General features: G+C 40.7%; 2 protein-coding genes and 1 non-coding gene across 3 annotated transcripts; all 3 read right to left on the bottom strand.

Moving 5' to 3' along the window:
- On the bottom strand, positions 2,996 to 3,995 carry LOC109224664 (glutathione S-transferase U10-like). Its single transcript, XM_019389198.1, has 2 exons — positions 3,639 to 3,995; positions 2,996 to 3,538 (listed from the first exon to the last, which is right to left on the bottom strand). The coding sequence occupies exons 1-2, from the start codon at positions 3,957 to 3,959 to the stop codon at positions 3,167 to 3,169; spliced, it is 693 nt and encodes a 230-aa protein (XP_019244743.1). The 5' UTR covers positions 3,960 to 3,995; the 3' UTR covers positions 2,996 to 3,166.
- On the bottom strand, positions 4,785 to 6,158 carry LOC109224665 (glutathione S-transferase U10-like). Its single transcript, XM_019389199.1, has 2 exons — positions 5,700 to 6,158; positions 4,785 to 5,348 (listed from the first exon to the last, which is right to left on the bottom strand). Exons 1-2 carry the CDS (start codon positions 6,015 to 6,017, stop codon positions 4,968 to 4,970), a joined length of 699 nt encoding a protein of 232 aa, XP_019244744.1. The 5' UTR covers positions 6,018 to 6,158; the 3' UTR covers positions 4,785 to 4,967.
- On the bottom strand, positions 6,377 to 6,457 carry TRNAL-CAG. The gene has a single exon. It is a non-coding gene; the product is annotated as a tRNA-Leu (tRNA).

Genomic DNA, 25,062 nt, shown 5'->3' on the forward strand with positions numbered 1-25,062 from the left:
ATTACCTCCTTTGAGGTCCTCAAGTGAAAGGAATTGGTTCTTGCTTCCTGTCATATGCTTTGAACAGCCACTATCCATGTACAATATTTGGCTGCTCCCTTTCACTTGGACCCATAAAAGGAAATCAGGGGTTAGTCTTAGGAACCCAAACTAGTTTGGGTCCCTTTCTATAGGCAAAAGGGTGAATCAGATTCTTTTTAGCCCAACCTGGAGCCTATTTTTCCCTTGAACAAATTCTTTATTCTTTTTACTAGCCTTTTCTTTTGCAATACGTTCAGATTTATAGTGACCAGTTTTACCACAGTGTGTGCAAATTATGTTCTCAGGAAGTGTGAGGTACTTACTTTTAGGATCCCACTTAGATGCAGGGGTCCCATAGCCAAGTCCTCGCTTATTGCTACTATGGTGTTCGTGTAGCCATGAAAGTGCATCGGAGGACCTATTCCATTTACAGGTTCTATCTAGCTCGTGCTTAACCTTGTTTAGATCCTCCTTAAGGACTCTTATCTGCTCATCTCTTTTGTACAACTCATAATTCATTTTTCCTACATTTTCTTCTAAAGTGAGTTGTGTGTGATCAGCTTCCTTTTTACCATCTCCTAATTTCAATTTTAGATTTTCAGATTTGAGCTCTAGGACTGTGGTGTCAAGTTCATGAACCTGGTTCTTTAACTCAGCATTTTTACTATCACTAACACTAGCCCTAAGTTCCAGGTTTTTGCACTTAGCTTTCAGAATCACACACTCCTTAGACAACTGTTCCTTTTCATTGTTTATAACTTCAAATTCATCAATGAAATTTAGAAGTAATTCAGATAGACTTTCTTTAGACAAAAACTTAATCTTGTCTTTGAGATGAATTATACTTACCTCAGATTCCTCATCGGATTTCCCAATTGCCATAAGTGCTTGTTCATCTCCATCTTCGTCTTCTGAGTCATCATCTGAGCTTTCACCCCAAACAACAACCATAGCCTTTGTTGATCCTTTGTTCTTCTTGGGATGAACCTGTTCCTTCTTCCTGTTCCTTCGTTCAGCTCTTTCCTTCTTCCATTCAATTTCCCATTGAGGGCAATTTTTGATGTGGTGATCAGTCTTCCCACACTTGTAGCACCCCTCATTGGTTTGTTTTTCAGGAACCCTTGGTTTGTCGTAGCTTCCATTTCTTGAAGGACCATTTTCTCTCATTAGGTACTTCTTGAAGTCCTTTGTGATCATGGTAATTTCATCCTCCTCTAGATCAGCACCTTCAGTGATTCTGAATGCCATGCTCCTTTACTTCTTGGGTGCATCCATCTTCATGGTTTGCCTTCTAAGTTCATAAGCAGTGAGATTTCCAATTAGCTCATCCAACTTAAGAGTGGCAATGTTCTTTGATTCCTGAATAGCTGTGATTTTGCTTTCCAAGAGATTGGCAGTACCATTGTCAAAATCTTCTCAACTTTGTCTTCTTCAAGAATAACCCTTCCAAGAGACTCAAGTTCATTTGTCAGTGTGGTGAACCTTGTATACATCTCTTGGATAGATTCTCCTTCCTTCATACTGAAATTCTCATATTGAGAATATAGTAGTGTCCCTTTTGATCTCTTTACTTGAGGAGTTCCTTCATGAGCCACTTGTAAAGTGTCCCATATTTCCTTTGCAGTAGTACAACTTTGAATTCTACTGTACTCGTCTGGACCAAGTCCACACACAAGCCATTTCTTGGCCATAGCATTCTTTTCCCATTTCTTCAAATCTTCAGCAGTACAGTCAGCTCTTGTCTTTGGCACATCCACTCCTTCAGCATTTTTCTTTATAGTAGCCAAGGGACTATCAGTGACTATATCCCAGAGTTCATAGTCTTCTCCGATGATGTGATCCCTCATCCTGTTCTTCCACCAAGAATAGTACTGACCATTGAAAAGTGGAGGCCTAATAGTGGATTGCCCTTCCCAGTTTCCAGGTGGTGCACTCATGTTGATCTTTTCCTAAGGTGTTAGCCTCTTCAAGGATAACCTGCTCTGATACCAATTGATGTTCTAAACGTCAATACCACACAAGAGGGGGGGGGTGGGGTGGGGTGATTTGTGTGGTACTCAATTTTTCGCTTAAACTGCTTCTGGAAGGACCTGGTTCTTCTAGGTGTACTTATTACTACTGTTTGCGGAATTAAAAGTACATAAAATAAAGAACACAGAGATTTTACGTGGAAAACACCTGGCTCAAAAGGTGAAAAAACCACGACCTACTACTCAGTAGGATTTTTCCAAACTTCCACTAAAATCACTGAGCCAAAACTGCATTTACAAAACTCTTTGTAAACCTAAGGATTAACTCTAATCCCGTTGTGGCAACCAGCCTCTAACTGCTGCGACAACTTCAAGTTAACTCTAACTTGAATACTCAATATACCTATTACAATTGCTTCTAGATAAAGCTGAAAGGTACAATATGAAACACCTACTACAATTGAACTAGAAATAAAGAAAGACACATAAAACTCTTTATGGAGCTGGTTCTTCAATCTGGTTCATGTAGCTTCTGGTTTGCACACTTGAATCACACACAAACTGCTTGCAAAAAGCCTTGCTATTTTGCTCCCAATTCACGTTTAACTTCTGTGTTTTTGTGCAACGCTTTAATGTGAGAACATCCTGCAATTTATAGAGTTAGTAGATGAAGAAATAACTAGAGTTCTGATGCAACTCTTCCTTGGTGGAAGAGTTCTAGTTGATTTCAACTTCTAACTCCTTCCCTATCTTGAATTGTGTTCTCTTTGATTAAGGAGTCCTTCTCCTTATCAATTATGCAACCTTTTCGATCAGGAGATATTAAATACACCAAGTTAAGCTTATCTCCTTCACGTGCATCCCACATGCTTGAATCTGCCCGTTTTTGTGAACCTGAGGGATGGACCACTGGATGGACCTGGTTCATGTCTGAGTTCCTTTGTCAGTCTTCAAAACTAACATTTACTTGGGCCAAGAAGAACCATGAGATTTTACATAAGATGGCAATAGCATGTTGTTTAAATATCAAGGAACCAATTATAGCATTTGGACTCTTTAACACTAATGTGTCTTTCTTCATTTCGTCATACCACAGAGTGAAATTAGTCTACAAATTAAACCTAAGGTAAAAGGTCTGGTCTTCACCTTCATGGGAAAATAACAAACATCATGAGCTAGGACATCGATTGAAGAGCTTTCTGACGGGCGTAGCGGAAACGTTCCGCCATCTTGGAATGAGGTTGGATGGTCTCCTTCACCAGAGGAAGTTCATTGAGTGCAGTCACCCATGAGAATATGAATGGTGTTTCTTGTGGATCTATGAGCTTCACATTCGCTGCTTCTTCAGCTGCCTTATAGCAGCCTAGAACTGAAATAACTACAATGTATAGTAATCCAAGATTTTTCCCATCAACTAATGGCTTCTCACCTGGGAAAAGATCTTGCATTTGCTTTTCCATCATCTTCAGTTTTTCAGTAACATCTCTGAGTATTTTCTCTTCTGCCTCTCCATGAGTAGTGATGACTGGACGCATGCTCTCAAATACCTACAAGTGTATAAGCACCTTTTTGCATTAGGCTTTTAGTAAAGGATTTAACTTATATACACTGACATGACATTAGTGTGAAAGAATTGGCATATCTCACCTCCTTATCGAGAAAGTTTGCCAAGAATCTAACATTGACTCGTAGGTAAGGATCTTCCTGGAAGAGTTTTGGAGCGTTTTTCCATGTTTCGTCGATATATTCAAGAATGACAAGGGACTCAACAACGGATTTATCATTGTGGACCAGCACTGGTATCATCTTGTGAACAGGATTGTATTGCAAGAGTAAGGTGCTCTTGTTGTATAGATTTTCTTCTATATACTCATACGGTATGCCTTGGGCTTTCAGGGCAAGTTCCACCCTCTTTGAATAAGGGCTAGCCCAGAAGCCATGTAGTTTCACTTTCTTTTTTTCTTCCATTTCTTTATGTTTCCTCTATGTGTATTACTCCTATCATACATTTGAAGTCTTTTAAGTAGAATATGTATTACCTTCCCTTATAAGCTTCCTTGGCTTAATCAAATAAATTATTTTTTGCATATTTTAATATCAAATTGATTGAACATGACCTAGTGCTTCTCAGAATAAAATTATTTTATCCGGAAGTGTTGGCCTCGTAAATTACATCGTTCAAATTATATAGCCATTAATTGAAGTCCGTTTTATAACCTATTCCAGACTCTACTTTATAGGACAACTATCTCGTAAACGGTAAACTAAAAAACTTTTCTTTGCAAAATTTGAATTTACAGCGTTATTGGCATCCATCAAGATTTGGATCTTAATTAACCTTCCTTCCATTATTGTCATTTGTCACTCATCACATCACGCAATGATTCTATGTACTTAGACAAATTTTTTTATATTAACTGACATGTCACGCTGTTGAGGAAAATGGCCTATCAGGTTTAACCGTTTTGGGGAGGGAGCTGTTAAGTTGCAAAGTGGACACTAAGTCATACTTCACATTGAATGCTTGTAGGAATATGGCATAATTAGTCAAATTTTTAATCTCTAATGCTGCAATGGTGAATTTAATCAAGCACTTAATCAACTTGTTATGAAAAAGTATACATTTGTTGCATGGTAGACATGACATTATGGGACATGATGTATGGAAGTTGACTTTGGGTACCTTATGTAGATTATAAGCTGAAATGTTATTCTCAAACAGTTGGAGAAATTAGTGATATCTCAAAAGGGAATGTTCTTCGTTGGATAAGAGGTACTCTCATTTTCACTTTATAAAAGAATTCTCCTTCTAGTGATCTACTAAAGAGCAAGACAAAGGAGATTGGACTAGCACGCACAAGAATTGGTCTGCTTATATTTTGGTTTTAAAATTCACTAAGTTGAAGCAATATTGAGTTACAGTTAATCATCAAGAAGCAAACTTATTCATCATACAAACCAAGTCCTATTACCATTTCAAATATTGGTTTGAAACGTAAAGCCATTTTGCTTAATGAACTCAAGTCTTGAAACGACCTTGTCATGTGGAGGCAGAGTCCGTTTCACCAAAGGCATCTCAAGTAGGGTATTCACCCATGAATATATAAATGGATTCTTTTCAGGATCCAAAATCTTCATTCCAAGTACTTCTTCTGCTGCCTTATATGTACCAAGTGAACCTACAATTATTATATCTAGAAGTCCCATATTCTCACTGCAGATATTAGATCTTTCCCCTGGGAAGAAATCTCTCATTCCTTCTTCCATCACTTGTAGTTTCTCAAAGAATTCATCAAATGCTCTGTCCTTGTCAACTTCTTGGGCTGAAATGAATGCTTTCTTCATGATATCTGATATCTGCAATCATTTAATCTTAACATCAGTGAAGTTGAAGTGGGCAAATTTTGTAAGTGTGTGTTTAATTTGGTCTGACGAAGTCATTTTTCAGTGTTTGGTTTCGAGAAAATGTACTTATTTTTGCAGAAGTCGTTTTTCTCACAATTATCTGAAAAACTTCATATATTACTTGCCCGATCAATAACTAGACATCACTACTATTATTCTTTAGGCCACAAAAATTTCATCAAACACTCTATAATCCTTAATATGAATTGTTTCAAGAAAATGTTTCAATAAAAAAATGACTTCCGTTGTACCATATAATATTCATATACAGTAACACACATGAAAGAAGCATAGAAGTATAACCTGAAGGCAGTAAGTAGCCCAAAAACGAACTCTTGCTCTTTCATTAGGATCTTCTGGTAAAAATCGAGGCTGGTTTTTCCAGGTTTCGTCGATATATTCAAGAATTACAAGAGACTCAGAAACAGGTCTTCCACGGTGAAGTAATACTGGAACCTTCTTATAAACGGGATTATATTTGACAAGCAGAGAACTTTTGTTGCTCAAATCTTCTTCAACATAATCAAAAGTTATGCCTTTGATTTTGAGAGCCAATTCCACTTTCTTGGCGTAACTGCTAATCCACATTCCATGTAGAGTAACTTTATTTTCATCTTCCATTAGTTTTTTCTTATTTCTCTTTTTTTCTTTCTTAATGTTAATATCGCGGATGTCGTAGAGTTTCCACTATCTAAATAGAATTTCCACTAACTATAAGCTGCGTAATCTTTAGGTTTGACTAGAAGAAACGAGAGGTTAGTTTTGTGCTACACTGTAGTAGAATTACTTGGTGTGCTTTCTTTTACTATATATAAGTTTAGATGGTGAACGCAATGGATGACGTATGAAGGAAGATAATTAGATATTTAGCTCGTTACACTCAATTGTTGTCTCTGCGTAGACACTTTGAGAAACAGATCCATCCTTCAAACCCCAAGATATGAAGATGGTCACGTCCCAAAAATAATTAATATTTCTACTGTCAAGAATGGGATTCGATCCCATGCCCTTTCGGACCAGTACCTGAAACTGGCGCCTTAGACCAACTCGGCCATCTTGACTCTTAGGAATACCCTGCATAATCGGGATAACTAATTATCTTCATTAATTGCCTAGTTGTCCTACTATTTTTCCTTTTTCAACGATCCAATTTTCACTAGTGCGATGCGAGCTCCACACACTCCTCTCTAATCGGGATTTGTAAATGACCTGTGTATAATATATCCTGTAGGAGCCAAAAATTCTCATCTTTGGACGCAAAGTTATCTCATTCATCGACTTTGGTTAAGATTACATCAAAATGCCACAATATGCGCAGTTTTTCCTTACATTAGACTGACTTTTCCTCCTTAATGAAGGTACCAAAACTACAGATTTTACCTTCTAAAAAAAGAAAGTTGATCACTCACTTTTTAATAAAAGAAACAGACTTTGAATTTCAACAGCTATGCTGCTAATTCCTAGCTTGATATCTTGGAATAATAGCTCATCAAAATAACGTTTCCTCGAGTTTGATATTTTCAGTTATGATAAAATTTTATACTGTGAAATTGAGTCCATTTGATCGATTGATAGATACTGATACTTCACAAACTAAAATAACAAAAACGAAATCCTGCTTCTTTTTCTAAATGAAGAGAATAAACCTAAAAAACTCACTTGCATCCTCTCACTTACCCGCTCTTTCTTTATTTATAAAACAAGTTTACTCATTTCTATGCAAATGCAATAGAATACCACAAGCGAATGTAATTATGTGATGCAAATAGTACTAGCACTATTGCTATTTTGTCAATCATAACTGATTTTCTTTACTACTATAGTTAATATTTCAAATTTGTATGTTTATAAAAATTTAAGAACTCAATATACAAATTTAGATCTCATAACCCCTTGCATTTAGAACTTTGCCAGTAGGGGTGCTCATGGTTCAGTTTGAGTTAATTTTCTTCTAAAAAAACAGTTAACTCGGTTATTCAAATATTAGAACCAAACCAAATCAATTAACTTGATTTTTTGTAGATTCGATTTATGTCGGTTTTTTGGTTATTTCGAATTTTTATCGGGTTTTTCTCCCTTAAATATGAGACATTTGCCAAACACATATTCCGCCTATATTCTAAAACAATACTATTAAACCTATTATTCATTAAGAAAATTTGTCATTTACCAAAATATATTAATAATATATATTGAATTAAATAGTAGAGTAATTTAAGGACTCAATTAAAGATAAAAAATTTTAACGTGAAATAGATTCTTGGACTTAACATAATAAAACTACCATCAAACTAGAAGGTAACGGCAAATAACTTGATTATTATAATGACAAAGCACTAGACTACCAAATAACAGCGTAAACGATTGTGTGTGTGTGTATATATATATATATTTATGTATGTGACGAGCGCAAAACACAATATAAAAACTAATGCTCGCTAGCCAAAGATAGTATAGATCAATTATGGTCTCCATAGGGTTTGGATTTAAACAGTGTTCGAATAATTTCCATTTGATTACTATCAGAAAATTTAATACTTGATTTGATGACTATTACTACGATTAACTATGAAAATTTAAGCAAATAACAATTGATCACAAAAGACCGCAGATGAGCACGAAGAAATATCAATGAGGGAAATAAGGGTAATTGACTAGATAGGTGCACGATAACTGACTCGGGATCCAATTCTTGAGTTAATTACTCTATAATACAGTTGATTCTCAAGAACTGAACTAATAATCAGATTACACTTGAAGCTAATATTCCTCTTTGATTAAACATTAATTTTAGTAATTAATCCAATTGAAGCACAGTAAACAATTGCAACAGTAAAATGATGTTTATGATCTAAACGGTAACTTCTCACGAATATTCTCTATTTTCTAGTTTTATTAACAATTCAAGAGGCTCTTTCGATTACCTATTTGAATCACGAATTTATACTAAAAGACAATATGTGAAGAAATTGAATATCAAACTCCTCTTTCGATTAAGCAAAATATTAAATAACTCCACAATACATATTAAAGCTCCATCAATTAATTCTAACAATTATCAAGAATCGAATCCCTAATCAAGTTATTGAAACGCCATATCTATCAATACCCAAATGAAAATTACTCCATAGTAATGGAGCAAGATATCTCCAATAAGTTTAAGAACAAAGAAAACATCAATTCTAATGATTTGATACAAACTCTCGTATTGCACCGATTGCAGGTTGAGATCTTGATGAATTCTTGAGTCTTCTTACCTTGGTTGGTTCTCCAATCTTCTCCAGGTCCAAAGTGCTGTAAAATGGTATTTTGGTGTATTTAAGCCGTCCCCAAAACAAATCCGGGCGAAACTACCCTTTCTTAGCCAAAATAGGAAATCACTCTAACTTTGCGCGGCGCGCTTGTGGAGAATTCCAGAACGTTTGGCAAAATCTTATCTTGCCATCTTTTGCACTGCCGCGCTGCGCCTTGCGGCGCCCCATGCGGTGTGGCTGTGCATTTTTCTCAGAGTAAATTCGTTTATTTATTTTTTTGACATTCGGACTTGGTCCTCGACCCCCGAACGTGATCCCGGCTTAATTGCTTGGGCCTCTACTCAGACATCAAAGTTCCAACTTGTTCGATTTAGCTCCAAATTACCTTAATAACTCGGAATTATTTCCTACAAGGCATAAAACACACAATAAGTGCAATTCACTATTGTATAAGCTCAAACACACGTAAAATGCAGTAATAAGAGTGCAATACTACGGCTAAAACACGGGTTTCTAGCCTACCATCAACACCCCACACTTAAAATATTGCTCGTCCTCGAGCAATCAAACTACACTTCACATAGAGACGACCTTCTTATCAAACGCATGATGCCAAGAACATTTAAAATAGACTAAGCACCATATCATGACATCCTAGCCTCAGAACTCGACTCACAAGCACCATGCAATTTTCACAACCTGCTCACTTACTCTAACTCAGAGGTCAAAGACTTTACCTTACCTTCATAATACCCCCTCACACAAACAATATAGAGTAGCTCCACACATAATAAAATTCAAGAACAAATAGGAACTCAAGATAGAAAGAATTAACTCACTCTTAGAAATAAAATTCATATGCCACAGAGAATGTACCATAAGCTTGCCCATAGTGTAATACTCTACTACTTGAGCTAATTCAGTCAAAGCTCAAGTAGGACTTTATTTTGGTTGTAATGCAGGCTGTGGGACGGGTAGGATACATATGGAGAATAGTGACACCTCCCTAGGCACTTTAATACAATAATTTTACAATTTAAACCTCACACTTATGTTGAACCAAACCCCAACCTTCACAATATTACAACATCAAGCTTCCAATTTCTTTAAGCATAAACAAGATGAGAACTAAACTACCACTAGCAAGGAATCCATTTTTTTCTTTTCTAATACATATATAACTATTTTTATTTCAATTCCTTACAAGTGTATCTCAAAATTTTCAAACAGTGCACCTTTCTCCCTTTTCTATAGCTCCACACAAAAACCCAACCATACATCATTTAGCTTTTACAAGCTCATAACAAAATCAAGTGCTCTAGAGAGGTAAAAGGTTCAAATAGATAGTCAATTCAAACAAAGTGGATCAGGCCTGCAGTGTGGTTGACAAAGAAGTAAAATTATAGGCTCAAAGGGGCTAACTAAGATACACATTCATTAGGTGGGTAAAAGCATATACGTGGCTTACAAAGAAATGCCTATATCATTTCCTAGACTGAACAAGACAACTATTTCGCTTCGCAAATACACGGGGAAAGTTCTAGACATTAACTAACACGCACAGAATATCAACAATAACCTCTCACCCACATATTGGCACATAACTCACTTAGGATCGGATCCATCATGACTCTCTAGTCAAAGCAGTTAAGCAAAGTCACAATCACACAATCTGAGGTACTTGTTTAAGAGTCAAGAACTGAGCCTAGGCATCACAACTAAGGCACTTACTACTCTCAAGGCACAACAACGTCAAGAAAATTCATCTCCATTTAATACACAGCACAAGAATTAACTATTCCTAATAAAAGAAAAAACTAAAATACACCCGGTTCAAACAAAACCCTTGAAAAAGAACCGCGGTACAAAGAAAAATCAAGAGAGAATTATTACACTACCTTAGAAAGACAAAATTATTTATTTATTTTTTTCTTCGACTTTAATTCCCTCAATAAACCAGTCGACGAAATCCATCGTCTGGAAGAGTCGAAACTAAACAATTAAATTTAAAGTTATGATTACAGACTATATTGTCTAACAAAGCAAGAAACAAATAGAAATAAATCAAAACAGCACCAATTGGCAAATAGAAACAAGTACAAATATAACTACATAAGAGCACCCCACCCCACGCTTAAGAATGTGTATTGTCCACAAAGCAAAACAGTAAAACAAGAGTGAAAAGGTAACTCCCAGAGGCCAGTGACCTACTCCTCATCAACACCCTCAAAGGTGTGCAAGTACTTTTCATCATCAGAGGGAATAGAGTTGGCGTCCTCATCCAGTGGCATCTGTACTCCATCGGCCAAGCCCAACCACTGTTGAGTGACATCTGGGAGGGGGTGGTCCTCCTGCAGTTCTGCCATGTCAATCTCACCCCGAGCAGTGCAAAAGCGCTTAACAGCAAATAGCAGCTGTAGTGTCTCCTCCACACGAACAAATCTCTGGTCTACAGGAAGAACAATAGCGGGGGAGGGGGGTCCGTCATAGCTGTGACATCAAAAGGCTTAAAATGTCGCATAACCTGAATCGTCCGATCATAATGGTACTCCTCCTCCACATAGTGTGTTCGCAGAAGCCGCATAATCATGCTCGGGAAATACAGGCGGCGGGACCCAAGTGGTCGCACTCGATACATGTCCTCAAGCATAATCTTACCTAGATCAAACTTCATCCGAGTCAAGATAGCATAAATGAGCCACACCTTCACCCGGGAGACATCAGTGCCGTTTTGAGTAGGCATGATCTTTGCATTAATCAACAGGAGAATGACTCTGGTGGGATGCTGGAAATGGCACTTCCTTATGTCTTTGTGGAACTCATTACCATTTCGCATCCATGTGGTAAGAGACCTCGCGCCTCAGAGCTGGCATCTAATATCAGGATAGGGGGGCTGACGCAGTAACCTCAGGAATAACTTATGGGAATGCTCTGTGAATCCCATGGTTTGATTTATGAATACGGCTAAAATCGAAGAGTCCGATTTTGTGATCGTTATGACATTCCATAGCCCGTGTCCAGAAGGCTCGAGGCACAGCTCGAGGTTCAACCCCGAGGGTTCCCTATGCTCGATCTTGGGGAAGCACAAATCGATGGCTATCATGGATGAGCGGGAAATTCCCTAGGCACGTGGTCAAAGCTGACAACGCCTGCAAGAATAGTACAAGTAGTTGTACCTGCTACGTTTCTTTGTAGTAATTACACATGTAGCATGTTGGGATTCCCCCTCCTATATAAAGGGGACCCTTGTTATTTCTTTCACACATGATATTCAAGACAAGAACAAGAACATTCTCTGCTCTTCAACTTAAACATATTCTATTGTCGCTCCTTTGATTTTATTGCTTACATTTATTGTGTTTTATTGATTTTTCTTCATTTATTACTCATCATTGATCACAAAGAGCCATCATCAAGGTCCTTAGAACTGTTAGTTCTTCATCGACCATCCCAGTCTGACACTTTAGCTCGACCTCGAGGCCCAGCGTAGGCCGGCTCGAGACCCCGATTCACGGCCATTCGATTTGCATAACATACCGTCCTCAAGCTCTTATCTCATTTTCCTGACTCACACTTAGCATCTATCGCTTAATAACTAGCATTAAAATAAATCATGTATTTTTAGAACCACAAAATCAAATTTAATTATAATTACCATTTTCAAGGTAAACAGTTTGGCGCCCACCGTGGGGCTTAAAATAATAGTGATTGTTTTAGTGTTGGTTTACGGAAAAACGCAAGTTATTCTTCACACTTTTTCTTGTCCAAGAATCTTTGATTTCAGGTCAAAACGTCTAACTCAGTGAATGCACATGAAAACTACAGTCTTGAGGAACATAGAGGGAATAGTGTAGCTGTTTCAGGCGCCGGTGCACCACTGCGGAACCCTGAGGACGCACCAGAGCTAATCCCCGTGGATGTGGGCTCACACAACGCCCAACACGTCGATATAAGCTCCCACACTAACGGGAGTATGCGCCAAGAAAACCAACAGGAAGCTCGGAAAACTCCAACCCGGGAGGAAAGACAGGCAGACAGGAGGAACTGAATGGGAAAACCTCAGCACATCGTTCATATGATCATTGGGGAGACCGACGTTCTGCAACGACCTGTGATCAAGCGGACAAAAGTTTCCGCTGTAACAGAAGGGCAAATTCGGGGCCGCGTGCCCTAAGACATCCTTGCATTCAGTGAAGAGGATTTTGAGACCTTGTCTCATCCATATAGCGATGCGCTGGTAATTTCATTTCTCTTGAATAACATTCAAATTAAACGTGTACTCGTGGATCCAGGTAGCTCGGCCAACGTAATCAGGTCGAAGGTGGTAGAACAGCTCGGACTGCTCGATCAGATCATACCTACCTCCCAAGTCCTCAACGGCTTCAACATAGCCGGCGAAGCAACGAAGGGGGAGATCACCCTCCCGATCAACGTGTCTGGTACAGTTCGAAATACCAAATTTCATGTCATCGAAGGTGACATGAGGTATAATGCATTGCTTGGAATGACATGGATACACTACATGAGGGCAGTACTGTCAACTCTTCATCAGATAAAGAAGTTTCCAACAAAAGACGTTATAAAAACGGTATATGGAGAACAGCATGCGGCAAAGGAAATGTTCGTGGTTCACAGGGAGGCACCAACTTCCATACCTTCCACCTCGGAGGAGCCGGAGGGCAAACAGACCCCCGAGGACGATGAAGAAGACTTTCTCGCTCCCCGAACCTTCATTACCCCCGAAGAATCGGATGCAATAAAATCAATTGAAGAAATGGAGCAAGCTGTTTTGATCGAGCATCTCCCAGATCGGAAGGTATACCTGGGAACGGGATTAACCCCCGAACTCAAGAAAAAACTCATTCAATTTCTTATTAATAACATCGATTGCTTTGCTTGTTCCCATTTAGATATGATAGGTATCCCGACGGAAATAACCACCCATCGACTAAGTGTCGACCCCAGGTTCAAACCGATGAAGCAAAAAGGAGACCCCAGTCCGAGGCAAAACACGCGTTCATCAAGGATGAGGTAACAAAACTCCTCAAAATAGGGTCTATTGGGGAGGTAAAATATCCCGAATGGTTGGCCAATGTGGTGGTAGTTCCCAATAAGGGGAATAAGTTAAGAATGTGCGTAGATTATAAAGACATAAATAGAGCGTGCCCCAAAGATTCATTCCCGTTGCCCAACATCGACCGCTTGATTGATGCCACGGCCGGCCACAAGATCCTCACCTTTCTCGACGCCTACTTGGGGTATAATCAAATTCAGATGAACCCCGAGGATAGGGAAAAGACTTCGTTCATCATGAAGTACGGTACATACTACTACAATGTGATGCCCTTCGGGCTAAAAAACGCGGGAGCCACGTACCAACGCCTAGTTAATAAGATGTTCGAACATCCAATAGGCAAATCCATGGAAGTTTACATTGATGATATGCTAGTTAAGTCCCTGCGCGCAGAGGACCATTTGACTCATTTGCAGGAGACATTTGACATCCTCAGAAGCTACAACATGAAACTCAATCCCGAGAAATGTGCCTTTGGAGTGGGTTCGGGCAAATTCTTAGGCTTCATGGTGTCAAACATGGGGATTGAGATCAACCCCGACAAAATCAAAGCCATCAAAGAAATCACGGTGGTAAACAATGTGAAGGCCGTGCAATGGCTGACCGGGCGGATAGCAGCCTTGGGCCGATTCATATCGAGGTCGTCAGACAAGAGTCATCATTTCTTCTACCTTAACTAAAAAAAGAAAAACANAGTGGTGTGCTGGTTCGAGAAGAACAAGGTATGCAATTCCCTGTTTATTATGTAAGTCGGACCTTAGGAGATGCCAAAACCAGGTATCCGCACCTAGAAAATTAGCTCTCGCATGGATAAGTGTATCTCGAAAATTAAACCCTTATTTTAAATGCCATCATATTTGTGTTTTAACAACATATCATCTTCGAAGCATATTGCATAAGCCCGAATTATAGGGCCGACTGGCCAAATGGGCCATCGAACTCGGGGGGTACAATATCGAGTATCAACCCCGAACGACTATCAAGTCCCAAATTCTGGCGGATTTTGTGGCCGACTTTACGCCCTCCCTCGTGCCCGAGCTAGAGAAAGAACTTCTACTAAAAATGGGAACATCTTTGGGGGTATGGACCTTGTTCACTGACGGCGCCTCGAACATGAAAGGGTTCGGGCTTGGCATTGTTCTGAAGCCACCTACGAGCGGCATGATTAGGCTAATTTATAAAAACCGCAAAGTTTACTAATACGAAGCCGAGTATGAGGCTGTGATTGCAGGTCTGGAATTGGCCAAAGGCCTAGGAGCGGAAGTCATCGAAGCAAAATGTGATTCCCATCTGGTGGTAAATCAGGTAAATGGAAACTTCGAGGTTCGAGAAGACAGGATGCAAAGATACTTAGACAAAATTCAAGTCACATTGCACCGCTTCAAAGAATGGACTCTGGAACACATAACTCGAGAGCAGAATAGCGAGGCCGATGCCCTCGCAAACCTGAGATCATCTGTCGAGGATGATAACATACTCCCCGGGTCTGTTGTCCAGCTATCCAAATCAGTGATCGAAGAAGGCCATGCTGAGATCAACTCCACTAGCCTGACATGGGATTGGAGAAATAAATATATCGATTATTTGGAAAGTGGTAAGCTACCCGCGGACTCAAAAGAGTTGAGAGCCCTGCGAACCAAAGCAGCCCGATTCTCACTCGACGAAAATGGAACTGTATACAGAAGAACCTTTGATGGGCCCCTAGAAGTATGCCTGGGATCGGGGGACACAGATTACGTGCTCCGAGAAATCCACGAGAGCACTTGCGGAAATCACTCTGGTGCCGATTCCTTAGTCCGAAAGGTGATCAGAGCAGGCTACTATTGGGACAGCACGGAGAAGGATACCAAAGAATTCGTCCGAAATTGCGACAAATGCACCAATGATTCACCAACCCGGTGAACAGCTACATTCAGTCTTGTCTCCATGGTCGTTCATGAAGTGGGCGATGGACATCGTCGGACCCCTACCAATGGCACCAGGTAAAGCTAGATTTATTTTATTTATGACTGACTACTTCTCGAAATGGGTGGAAGCGCAGGCCTTCGAGAAGATAAGAGAAAAAGAAGTCATTAACTTCATCTGGGATCATATCATGTGTCGATTCGGGATTCCTTCCAAGATAACATGTGATAACGGGAAGCAGTTCAACGGAAGCAAAATAACAAAGTTCTCGAGGACCATAAAATCAAAAGGATCCTATCGACACCCTACCACCCATGTGCAAACGGTCAAGCCGAGTCCACAAACAAGACCATCATTCAAAACTTGAAAAAGAAGTTAGAAAATGCGAAAGGAAAATGGAAAGAAATGTTATCTGAGGTGCTATGGGCGTATCGAACAACTCCTAAATCGAGCACGGGAGAGACGCCTTTCTCTCTGGTGTATGGCTCCAAGGCTTTGATACCGGTCGAGGTCGGAGAGCCAAGTGCCAGATTTCGACATGCCACCGAGAGTTCAAACAACAAGGCCATGACTGCAGCCCTCGAACTATTAGATGAAAAGCAAGAAGCTTCACTGGTCTGAATGGGCACCCAAAAACAAAGAATCGAAAGGTACTATAACAGGAGAACAAATCTCCGAAATTTCGGAGTCGGGGACTTAGTCCTAAGGAAAGTCACCCTAAACACTCAAAACCCTAATGAAAGGAAGCTAGGCCCGAGCTGGGAAGGACCGTACTACGTCCTCGGAGTGATCGGCAAAGGGTCCTACAAGCTCGGTACCATGGAAGGCGAACAACTTCCAAGCAATTGGAACATATCAAAGCTCAAACGCTATTACTGCTAAGGTGTCTGATGGAAGACACTGAAACATCCTCCGACTCAAAGACCTTGGGTTTTAAAGCATATATTGCACTCTTTTCCTTCGATCGGATTTTATCCTAAAAAGGATTTTACCAGCAAGGTTTTTAACGAGGCTACATCTATATGCTACCTAAGGAGGACTCAACAAGTATTCAAGGCTTCTCTCCGATAAATTACTAGGGGGCATCCCCTAGGGAGATCGCCTCATCGGAGTGTCAAAATAAGCTAAAGAGGGTCTCGATAGGAAGGTGATGTATCGGGCCAAACGGTCAAATGAACCGTGTCCACGTAGAATAATCGAACCCTCGACGGCGAAAACTATATATACTTGTGCCAAGTAATCAAGGAATATTTTTTCAAAACTATGTATACTTGTTCCAAGTAATCAAGGAATATTTTTTCCATTAAAACACTTTGCGCTTCAAAGAAGTTTGCTATTTTCACAAGAAACGGCCCCAGGGCCAGAAATTTCCCGAACACCCAAAAAGTCGAAGCCATAAGACCTACGGGCCGAAAACTTCGAGCTCAAAAGCCCTTAATAAAGCAACATCAAGTTTACAAGGAACGGCTCCATAGACAAAAACTTTCGATGTCCCGGGGACTGTTGACGGCTGTCACCCCATCGAGCTATCAAAAACTCGAGGCCATAAGACCCCAAGCGGGCAACCTCGGGCCCTAAAGCCCTACATGTGGCAATGCTAGAAAACGTAAGACCTCCATGAGGCATTACCAACAGTGTAAGACCTCCATAAGGCAATGCCAAATCTGTAAGACCTCAAGCAAGGCATGAATTGTACTTGTGCCAAGTAACCTATCTGTAAAACCTCAAGTAAGGCATGTTCAAATTTATAAGACCTTACAAAAGGCATAATCCCGATCTTAAATTCAAGGCTACACACTTGAACTTGTAAGACCCCTAAAAAGGCATACCCTCGGTATAGACGCCGAGGCTACCTCACTCGGGGACTAAAAGGCTACGGCCAAACACAATGACTACGGTCATAAGGTTCCGGCCAAACTAACGCGACTTGGGGACGCCCGACCGTCGCTATAAAATCACAGGACTTCAATTACTTCGAAAATACTTCGAAAAGAACCGGTTAATCGGGCTACCCTCGGCATAAGCAAAAGAGCTTCGATTATGTCAGCTCCAAACTATGAAAAGGGTTCGAAACAATTCAGCCATCGAGCGAAATCTCCCGAGGTGCTCATTTATCGTTACATAACGGCTCACAATCGAGGTTCTTATCGAACCGTCGAAGAGTCGGGCGAACACAAAAACTTCAAAAAGTCTTTAACGAGGGAAAAATAAAGCCTATATTAGAGGTCGTACTGACCCAACGCGTAAGAGCCTAAGCACCAGCCTATGTTAGAGGTCGTACCGACCCAACGCGTAAGAGCCTAAGCGCCAGCCTATATTAGAGGTCGTACCGACCCAACGCGTAAGAGCCTAAGGGACAGCTTAAAAGAGCCTCAAGGCCGATTAGCGGTCGCACCGACCCAACACGTAAGAGCCTAAGGGCCGACTCAAATAGCCTCAGGGCCGACTTTTAGACCTACAGGTCGATGAACTCAAGACGAAACTTGACTCGGGGACTAAGCCCCAAACGGTCAACTTTCGACCGTTACAAATCGCTCAGCAGTAGCAAGAACCTAAGGGTTTAATTTGAGGTCCAAAATTTTGGACCAATTGTCAACAAGCGTCACAGTTTATTCCTAAAAAGCAAAGGAAAAACGAGAAATGATGAAAAATGAAAGGCTTTTTACATATATATTGAAATTTCACGAGGGTGCATTTACAAGGCCTATGCCTAAAGCCCTTACAAGGGAGAGAGAAAAGAAAACCCTAATCTACCACCGGGGCTGTGCCTTCGATGGCTCCCTCAGAGGTTGTGCCTTCAACAGCTCCGACCACGGCTCCCGGGTCTTCAACGACCTCTTCCCCTTCGGGGATTTTGCCTTCATCTTCATCATCTTTCGAGCCACTGCTCGACTCACCTTTAGAAGTAAGCAGGGCCGCATCCTCCTCTTCTAGGGTCTTCACCCTCTCGATCTCGGCAGACAAATCGATGCCCCCTGTATGTATATCCTCGAGAGCCTGCCTCTGAGATTCTAACCGGGCATGCTCCACGGCTCGGGTCAACTGCATCTCGGCCACCTTGGACACCTTCCTGGCCTGAGCATTTGCAGCAATAGCATCCTCTTTGCACGAGGATACGAGCGCCTCAGCTTTAGCCCTGACCCCGGATAGCGCAGCAACCAACTCAGTGTGAAGATCTTTATACTTATTACTCTCCGCCCTCACGTCATGAAGTTGATGTCCGACTGAGACCACCTTCCCCTGGAGGGTATCTCTCTCAGAGGCTATCTCACTCACGTGCCGTTTGAGTTCGACAATTTCAGAGTCTTTGGCTCGGAGCTCCTCCCTCATTATGGAATCTTTCTTCTCAAGCTGCAAAGATCAGCCCAAAGGTGTTAAAACACTGAAGCCGGGTAAGCATGTAGACAAAAACAAACGAAAACTATATAACCTGCTCAGTGAGATGAGTCCTCTCTCGAGACGCCACCTCCAAACAATCCCGAAGGCCACGGAATTCTTCCTCCTTCTTGGTAAAAAAGGGCTCTAAGCTCATCGACTTCCGAGCGAGCTTCCTACGCTCACCCTCGTAGCGAGTCAACTCGGCTTGAAACCTGGCAAAGGTCTGATTATAAAGCACCTTGGCCTGGAACCATGAAAGAAACAAAGTTAGAAAGACGAAGATCAGGGCGCCTAGCAGAATTTACAAAAAATTACCTGCTCACAGAGCCTGTCGATCTCACTGAAAATAAGTAAGGCGTCAAGCTCAGGGTTTTCCTCGGGCACAACAAAAAGCCTTTCAAACGCATCTTTATCTCCGACAGGTGCCCCCATATTGGAAGATTCTTTATTTGGGCATCTTGTATCTCCCCCGAACGAAAAGTCGGTCCCAGAGGGGAATCGCTCACTTCAATAACCCCGACTGGGTCAATCGGGGCCATCTCTTATTTCTAGAGAGCTTCAAAACTAGGCTCCTCCGGACACCTACTGAATGCACCTCAGCTCGAGGAATATTTTGGTCGTCAACCGACTTGGGGATATTACCTGATACACCCTTGAAGACCTCTTCAACCCGAGGTAGGACAACAGCAACATCAAGTTTCGATTCAGAAGCCACCGGCTCAGCAATATATGGGACGGTCAGGTTTTCTCCTCCCTCGGGTGCTACCGAGGAATCATCTTTCTCCTCGCCTTCAGCTCGGGGACTCCCCGATACTTCTGGAGTTAAGGCTGCTGAATCAGCCTTAGGTTCTTCCACTTTGGCCTTCTTGGATTTCGAGGACTCAGTCGATGATTTCCTTCGCCTTTTCTTCTCTTTGTCAGGTTTTGGTGTATCCGCTTCCCCCGGTGGTTCTTCTCTCATCAAGGAGGCCTCTCCCAGACCTGCGCAAATGCAAAATATAAACACAGGGAATGAGGGCGCAATCGGTGATAGTTCTTTTGAGAGATTCAATTACAGCTGAAGTGAAGTCTCACCGTGGTTCTTGGCCTCTATCGAGCCCCAGAAAGGTCGCCCCACACGCGCTCAACATATGGGCAAATCGAGTCTAGCCGGCTAACCCAGCCCGAGAGATCCTTAACCGTGCTAGGGTATGCCGCGACAGCTGCATCAGCGGAGGAAGTCAGTTCATGGGGAGATTGCTCCAAAAGGAAAAGAGAATACTTAATTAGCGTATCCACTTATGTTTCATGTTCCACCTTTCAGGGAACGGCATCTTCTCCACTGGAATTAGGTTCGAGGTCCTAACTCGGACAAAATGGCTCATCCACCCTCTGTTTCTGACCTCTTTAGTACAAGCAAAAAAGGCTTTCGAGGCCCGACATTGGAGCTTAATCAGGCCCCCATGAAAGAGTCGGGGACTGTACATTCTGATCAGATGGTCGAGGGTGAAGGGCATCCCCTTGATCATGTTCGCAAATTATCTGGTCATGCAAACAATACGCCAAAACGATGGATGAATTTGGCCGAGAGTCACTCGATATCGTTCGCAGAAGTCGAGGATCACGGGGTCTATTGAAGGCGAGGATGGCTCCACCGGGCTAAGAGTAAATAGATAAGTGCATGTACATTTGATATTGAGTGAGGTTTCTATAATGGCCTAGACCGGTACTCTCAAGTGGACAACCTGAGAAGGAAAGGCGCGGGACCGTCGACTGCACCGATGATCGAATAGTCTACCTCAAATAAGCCTTTTCGATTTGAAAAGGGTATTTTTGGAAGAGCACGGACACTCATCAAGCGCCGCTATGTTGATAATTGGTACGAGTGGAGTATGATGTGGAGCATGCTTTATGTAGAGATAACAACAAATTGCCATGTATTTGCATGATAAACATGTAAAAAGCGGTAAATACAGTATTAAGGTAAAACATGAAAAACATAAAAAGAAAGACAAAAGAAGAAGTTAGTTCGTGGAATATATGCGTAAATGCAATACAAAAACAAGGGAGTAGGGACGGGAGCTGCATGATATAGCAGTCTTTAAACAAATGAAACGTAGTTATAGCAAATAAGGGTGGATGGGTAAAGGGATGTGCGTGTTATAACAAATTTAAGCAAATAAAGGTGGAGAAGGGAAGCGACGTGCATGTAATAGCGAAATTTAGCAAATAAAGATGGAAAAGGAATCTGCATTTTATAATAAAGAAAACTAATCCACATAAGTCAAGTTCATTATGGTAAGAGCCTAAGTGTAAATCCTCAGCAGAGTCGCCATGTTGTCGTGCTCTGTTTACTTGCAAAAGTGGGTTTCGACATCGTGAAAACTCCTTTTAGTATGGGAGATAGAGTGCTAAAAGAAGGAGAGTCGCCACCTAACGATTTTTAAGGTGCGTTAGGGAACCTATTGTGCAGATAACTCTGTTTGACTAGTCAACGCCACCAAAGATCGGGTAAGGACTCAAATTACCTCAAAGAGAAGGTGTTAGGCACTCTTCGAGGTCCACAATTGTGGATCCCGGCCGAACTTAAGATTATGTGGATTACAATTAAGCTAAGTGATCAAATAAACAAAGGAAATTCAGAAGTCAAAGAATTTATTACAACATTATTAGTACAAATCTTAATACGAATATAGGGATGCAACTATTTAGATCTAATAGCAACATATAAAAGAAAGGGGGGGTCCTAAGTTTTTTAGCCTAAAGGATCACCCCGTGCAACATAAATAATACTTCGTAACTCCCTTGGGATAGGGAGTTGCTCATATTATTCAACGGGTTCAGACTATCATCTCCCGCTACCCGATTACTATGTTAAAGTTGTTTACTTAAAGCGTACTAATTCAATTCTAAGTCGTGCTCAATGCGTGCACTACCCGTCCCATACCTATGGTCCAGGAGGTATTGGACCTCTATTTGGGTGGTTCTAGACCTTACTTAGGCTGCTCAGAAATGTCAAAACTAGGCGACATACAAAAACACATTGGACTTTAAATATGGGCAATTAAGGGATCAAGTTTGCCTCCACACTTAAGCAACAAATGCACGCAAGACAAGTTTTCATGTTAGGCAATTCAGAATTAAGAAACCTTCGGCCTTATAGAGATGATTTCTGTGTGACAACGCATCAAATCATACAAGCAGTTTTTGAGGCCAGACGCTGTCTCCAAATGATTACACGATTGTTACATGCTGGCTTGAGATTGCAGATTTCCATTATTTTAACCTACAGATGTTGCGTCTAGGTGATTTACGCACTAAGTGACAGTGAAATCTATTGGGGAAAAACCCGGAATTACTCATGCTTTTGATAGTGGCCTAAGTGAACAATAAACAATGTTGAGAGGTGCAGCATTAACCATTATTAAGGCGAATAGTGGTATCCTATAGACAGGATCTCTAACGATTAGCACTTGGAGCCGATTTTATTGTTATACCTCAACCTTATGGGCATGTTTTCTAGGTGAACAGTGGCAAACAGAGTAATCAGAATCCTATAGGCATGATTTCTAGTGAGTATGTTGATGCGAATTGAAAGAAAATTCAGTGACATTTATTCCTAAAGGCAGGTTTTCTAGTAGCACGTAGCAGTAAGAATAATTGCAGCATTTGATTCATGTTTGCTAGGAGACAGTGTGTGTGTGTGCGCTTCCCCTAATGACATGATTTCTATAGTGCACATAGTGATTGAATAGCATATATAGCAAGTAAATCACTGAGTCCTATAGGCATGTTGTCTACCCCCTTTTATACAAATATTAAGAATCTACCCATTCCCCATTTTTACTAATAACCCAATTGTTTATTATAAAGTTATTACAGGCCCAATAATGAATAAGATTACAAATATTATACAAATAATGATAATAGGCCCACAGCAGGCCCAAAAGAAACTGTCTGGACCTTTAGCAATTCTCATGCAGCATACCCAGGTTTCCAACAAAGAGCCATATTCATCAACACAACCCAGAATCCATAGAAGAGCTCAAAGCCAAATCACATAACCATATTGCCAAGCATTGAATCACTTAAACCAACCAGCTTAGATGTTCAACATATAATAGGAAGAAAGGGATGAGTGGGATAATTCAGGTTTCAGGGAGTGACTAAGAACCCAAATCCTAGTGTGTCAGAGTTCACAAGGGTCTCAAATGGACCCCGAGCAGTACTTACACTAAGGAGGTAATTAGTAAGAGCCATGGTAGCCTTGTCTTTCATCCAGCTAAGAATGAGAGATTCAGAATAGCATAAGTAATAATTGAGGGAGAGTGGACAATGGTTGAGGGACAGAGGTTGGGGAAATACACTTATAACTTAAAGTATACATAGCAAGGTTGAGAACACAAAGAAACTAATCAAATAGGTTACAAAGCAGGTTCAGCAGGTACTTAGAAACATGTTCAACACTTATAAAAATAACACATGGACATATTGAAAGAGAGTTAAAAGGGGGGGGGGGGGAACAAGTTTGCAGGATTGACAAAGATTATCATACACAGATGCACAATACTAAACAAGTTGAAACCTAAGAGGTCCAAATTATGCTAAGTATACATCATAGTGTCATGTTAATTAGCATTTAGACATGATGGGGAATACACATTGTGATAAGCCAAATAAATCACTGAAGGAACAAGGTATCAAGTGAGCCAAAGACATATTGAGGGACATATTAGAAGAGAAGCAAGATCTTAGTCGATAGAAAGGTCTTAACACAAATTAGAACACATTACATATGCAAGACTATCATTACAAGGATTCAGAATAGAGTGGGAAAGTAAACTCATGTCAAATAGAGAATGTAGGCATTCAGGCATTACACAGTAGACTAATTAACTAAAGAAGGTCCAGGTTATGCCAGAGATTCATCCTAACAGTTCAAACATGGTATAGAAAACAAGTTGAGATAATTGTTCTAAAACCTCAAGCAATCACTAAAGGGGTATGAGATCAAGTGAGCATGCTGAGTGACAAAGTAGCAGAAAAGTAGGTCATAGTTAACAATGAAAGTTTAACTTAGGTTATTACAGATGTGAGTCATTCATTGCAGAGACTCAAGACAAAGCAGGTAAGCATATTCATGAACATTAAGGCACCAATACATTTAGCGAAACGAGCTTAGGGGGGTTCAGATTATCCCAATTAGACATAGACAATCTCTGAACTAGCAGCATTAAGTGCAGTTAAATGCTTAGAATGAGCATAAAGCTAATAGAGTTGTGCATAAAGGTAACCCAGAAACATATGAAGCCATGGATTTCAGAAGTGAGAACACATGCAAATCAAAGACACATAAGGATGAAATTGCAAAATTCAAGTGATTTACCAGTTACACGGACAACAATAAAGAACAAAAGATCCACAGGAACCCAGAATCTCAATGCGTCAAGGTTCCCAAGAGCTTCAAAAGAACCCCGGGCAATGCTCACACCAAGAGAAAGTTTGAATAATAGAGTCTCAGTGGCCTTGGCTTTTAGCCGGCCAAAAACGAAGTACAGAACAAGAGAATGAGGGAATAACATAACAAAGCTTCAAATTTTAGTGAAATTATAGCAATTCCAGTTTAGTCACAAAGGGGAATGGGGATGGGTTTATATAGTGACAAAAATCGGACAAGTAAACAAGGAAAACTATAAAATCAAACGTAAATAAGGAAGTAATAATATGCAGAATCACTAAAAATCGGATTAGGGAAAAAATAGGTAAACCCTAGTTGACAGAAGTCGAAGATTGGCCGGAAATCTCGGCTAATCGGAACCATATAGCAATGGTCATGATGTATATGGACTAAATACTGTCCAGATTCAAGCGGTTGAAGTGGAATGGACGGATTCAGGGAGATAGTACTTGCCATGTTTAGGAAAGTACTAGGTGATGCCATCGTTTTGTAGAAAATACCGGGATAACGCACAAAAGGTAAGGAAATCATGGAAAGAATCCATGATTGAGACGGATTTGGAGAGATTTGAGAGGGCGACTAGGGTTTTGTGGAGAGGAAAAGAGAGGATACAGAGGC

This window comes from Nicotiana attenuata, chromosome 3, assembly GCF_001879085.1.
Source record: "Nicotiana attenuata strain UT chromosome 3, NIATTr2, whole genome shotgun sequence".
Classification (NCBI taxonomy): Eukaryota; Viridiplantae; Streptophyta; class Magnoliopsida; order Solanales; family Solanaceae; genus Nicotiana; species Nicotiana attenuata.

Excerpts from the sequence above, each read along its gene's own strand:
- LOC109224664 (XM_019389198.1), bottom strand. The coding sequence starts at position 3,959 with ATGGAAGAAAAAAAGAAAGTGAAACTACATGGCTTCTGGGCTAGCCCT. Across the intron at positions 3,539-3,638 it reads CAAACTTTCTCGATAAGGAG|GTATTTGAGAGCATGCGTCC; the intron begins GTGAGATATGCC and ends ATACACTTGTAG.
- LOC109224665 (XM_019389199.1), bottom strand. The coding sequence starts at position 6,017 with ATGGAAGATGAAAATAAAGTTACTCTACATGGAATGTGGATTAGCAGT. Across the intron at positions 5,349-5,699 it reads GGGCTACTTACTGCCTTCAG|ATATCAGATATCATGAAGAA; the intron begins GTTATACTTCTA and ends AAATGATTGCAG.